The 4,152-nt window shown below is 38.7% G+C and overlaps 1 protein-coding gene across 3 annotated transcripts in view; it reads right to left on the minus strand.

The window, feature by feature from the left end:
* Positions 1-1,423: 1,423 nt before the first annotated feature.
* Positions 1,424-4,152, minus strand: part of NPL (N-acetylneuraminate pyruvate lyase (dihydrodipicolinate synthase)) — a 27,658-nt gene continuing 24,929 nt past the window's right edge. For 2 of the 3 annotated variants that reach the window (XM_005880211.2, XM_005880213.2), the window contains one exon: positions 1,424-2,032. In XM_005880211.2, the coding sequence (XP_005880273.1) occupies positions 1,848-2,032 (185 nt within the window). In that variant the 3' untranslated portion in view covers positions 1,424-1,847. The remainder of the gene's footprint in view (positions 2,033-4,152) is intronic. The other variant, XM_014528368.1, reaches the window with a different exon arrangement.

Genomic DNA, 4,152 nt, shown 5'->3' on the forward strand with positions numbered 1-4,152 from the left:
CGTGGTCAGCGCGCTTACGCAGACGCAGAAAGCGAGCTCGGCGCCGCGGACGCCGCGCGGAAGAGGCGGAGCCTGAACATCCGGTCGCCTAGGAGATCCGCTGCGCCTCGAAGGTCGCTTCCGGTAGTGGCCGCTTTTGAACGTTTTGGGGAGTCGGGGTCCTGTACCCACTCACTGAGCAAACAATACAGTTTGAGAAAATAAGGACAGATCTGAAAGCTTCTAGACACAGCAAGTACAATACGTTACAACAAGAGAAAAGTTAAATCCTTTTTAAAAGTGGAATTGATAGTGGTAGTGTTAATGGCTTAATATTTAAGACTGATGACTTTTAGTGTGACGAATGTCACAAATGGAGTGTACAATCTGGATTCCAACAGAAACGACTGTCTAGATTTTGAGGCTGGAGAATAGAACATATCTGATTCCTTTAAAATTATTGGTATTCATTGAAATGCCAATTTCTTTTAGAATTCTTTTTTTATGGCTTGCTGTGCATATGTTATTATTTCACCAACTCTTAGTTAAAAGGTTTAGCAGTGACATCACGTTCTCAGTTGTATAAAGAACATACACTGAATTGCTTGAATAGCTACAAAGACTAATAATAATAATAACTGACACTTCATTGTGCTTATATATCCGGCATGATTCTATTCATTCTTTTTTATAAGCAAGCATGACAATGGAGGTCATTCACGTATATTACTTTTCTGTATCCACTGTACCAGTTTCTATTGAAACATTATCTACAAGCCCTGTGACTTCCTGTACAGAAATTTACTCAAGTTTATTGGACTTTGTAACTTGCTTTGTCCTACTTTTACAGTTATCTTTGTTTTCTCTGCCTTTATTTCATAGAAATTACTTTAACATTAGTTTACACTTTGGCTTGCTTCTTACTTTTGCGGTCATTGAAACACCATATTCACATGGGCTGTTATGGTTCCCGTATTAAGGAGTGGGGCTTTATTTCCCCATGCAGGTGTATATTTGAGCATTTTGCTGCCTGCTTTATATCAGCTTCTGTTGCTACTCATACATTTCTATAGGGATATAGGATGTTTTACTTTTTCTCAGGGGAGGAAGGGGAAGTTTGTGGTGGCCAGAGCACAACTCTTTGGTTCTTTGAAACTTGGAGCTCTAATTAAAGTTCTCATTTAGCAACATGTGGAGACCTGAATTCTTTTTGGAAGGCCTGTCCTTTGTTATGTGAAAACCACCCTAATGGGCCTTTCCATTATAGGAACTGAAGCAAGTTCTCACCTAACCCAATCTTTTGGGGAAAAACTGTGACATCACAATTAATCTGAAAGTAGGTGTTCTAGAGTCATGCTGAGCAGCCAAGGAAGCTGGTGTGTTAATAGCTGTGTATTTGTTAAGTCATGTTGCAATTTGGCATTCAAGGTAGCTCCGAGTTTTCCTAGATTCCAAATGAATATTTATTGAAATGAAAGTACATTACAAGTGGTTTAAGATGAGAAAACTTGAAGAGAGGATTGAGAACCAGAAATCAAGATAATGGGAGCTCTGAAAGCAAATGGAATTAATTACAATTTCCCTCTTGATTCCATTTCATCCATAGAAGCAGAAATTTCTCCATGAAAATTTTGTGCAATACTGAATGACTCAGGGCTCATGGATCCTTTTGGAGTTTTTGTCCCTTCACAAAAATAAAACTTTTTAAAGATCATAGTAGGTACTTAAATACTTGTTGATTTGATGGGAGATTTCATTTGCTGGGAAAGAATTTAGTTCAAGCTCGTCTATAAAGTCCTTGAGAAATGAATGCACTATTCAAGGTGGATTATATCCCAATGTACACACCCTGACTTGATAGAGTGGCATTAGCTAGAGGTTTCCAAGTTTCCATTCTTTAAATCCGTAAAAGAAAGGAAACCCAGACTCTTCAGTTTAGCTTCTGCATTATCAATAAACTCCTTGGAGGCTCTCTGCAGTGGGAGCCGGGGTGGGCCCATTGGAATCCCAGACACCAGAGTCATGATGGCTTTGGTCTGTGACACTCCAAAACCTATACAGAAAAAAATAAAGGAGGCAATGTGACTGGCACTGTCCACTCCACCACAAACACCCACAAGAAGAGATCACATTCTTACAGTGACTACTACGACAGCGTAAGGTGAGCTAAAAGATGGGAACGTTTCTAGTCAATGTGGCAGACTGAGAAGACAGGGAATCCCTCTTCCTGCTTCAAATACATAGGAATGCTGGGGGGGGGGGATGTTTTAAACAAATTGACAAGCTATAAAATAAAATGAAGTAAGACTCAAAGTTAACCTCAAAAGCAAAAAGGAGGCACCAAAGTTATCAGGGATAAAGAGGTCAGAGTAGTGAAGAGCTGAAGTCGAATGGTCCATGAGAATAATCTGATTCAGGGGTATAGTGTGGTTGATCAAATGATATAGGACTTCATCGCTAGGACAGAATTTAGTTCAAGCATGTCTGAGAAGTCCCTGAGAGATGCACTAGTTAAGGTAGTTTGTAACTCAATGTTGTTGTTCTGGGCTGGTGTTATAAAGCTGGGGCAGGAAAGCAAGAGGAAGCCTTGGGTCTGTGCATAGCAAAGAGCTGGACTCAAATTCTCTGTGTTAAAGTGGTAGCCAGCCTTCTATGAAAAGCAAAAGATAAAAAACCTGGCCCACTGACTTAGGGATGGAGGCACAGCTCTTGACTTCTGCCTGGGCTGTGGATGGAAAATGATCACATGAAAGAAGCCCCAAGCCCGTGCCATACATGAATGATAGATCCATATTTGCATTATGCACCTGATGTAGGAACCAGACTAAGAAATAACCTAAAGACTGGTTAGAACTGGTGAAATTACGTGTCCTAGCAGAGGCTTGATGGGACACCTCACAACCTGGAGCTCAGTGGGTTGCCCAGAAAACAAGAGTCTCTGAAGATGCATTCAGTTAAAAATGACAGAGAACATGAGGGAAACGAAGCTGCGTGAAAGCCAGCAAATGCACAATTAGCAAATTTCACATCCTGTGAACTGATAGAGAATTCTGGAAGAGACTTCACAGGGGTAAAAGAAAGAAGTAGAAGCCATGGGCTAAGAAAGGGGCATAGAAATTAAGAATAAGAAGACTTGAAAACAACAACAGCCTTAAAGAAATACTGGAAATGAAAAATATGTAATCAGTGAAACTAAACATAGCTAATGATAGAATTAGTGTTTTTGAAGGTAGGTCTCAGGAAATAACCCAGAATAGAGAAAAAGATATTAGTTTTCTTAACCTGCTATTGCTTTTGGATTCATGGTACAATAGAAGAAGTAACTTCCTTTTGCTAAATTAACTTAGTTAGAGTAACAGTTTATCATTGGGAAGGAAAATGCTAGAATGACTAAATAAATAGCATATAGTTTGATGAGTGCAAAATGACCCATGTTTATTATGAATGGTGGAATAGGGAGCTACCTTCATGATAGGACTACATGTTTATTAAGATAAGTTTCTCTTTGACTAAACCATGATAACTCAACTCCAACTCCCAAGAAAGTCTGAAATGAGCTTTTTAAGATGTGTTCTTTGAGAACATAATAACTATCTTCAAAAAAAAAAAGCACAATAAAAGCTATCTTCAAGAGTCCCCTTTTAAAATGCAAATATTCTGGCAAAGTTAATCCTTCAAGCTAATATCTTAGAGCTATGTTTTGTAAAACTGTTACAGTATCACTGCTGATATGCAAAACAATCATATATACAGGTAAACTTTTAGTTCTTTTAAAAAGTCAATAGTTCAATATCTACTTCAATGCACTTTAGGAACATATAACTATCATACCAAACCCACAATTTTGTAAAAAAGTATTGCTTAGGGCAAGGGAATAACAATAGGTCCTTAATAGTACTGTTGGCACACAAATATGACAAAAATGAAAGTGGTAAAGCAAATGGGAAACACTGTTCTTGAAGGATTAAGAGAGCTAGCTGAAAACCCAGTGAGAATGAGGGAAATAACACATTCTAGGTACTTCGGGGTTGCTAGGGTGAGTCAGAAAGGCTCTGAAAGGGAGGTGCAGGAGGTTTGCCAAGAATAAGCCTAAACTTTTCTTTTTTAAATATATTTTATTGACTTTTTTACAGAGAGGAAGGGAGAGGGATAGAGAGTTAGAAACATCGATGA

The sequence above is a fragment of the Myotis brandtii genome, unplaced genomic scaffold (assembly GCF_000412655.1).
Source record: "Myotis brandtii unplaced genomic scaffold, ASM41265v1 scaffold630, whole genome shotgun sequence".
NCBI lineage: Eukaryota > Metazoa > Chordata > Mammalia > Chiroptera > Vespertilionidae > Myotis > Myotis brandtii.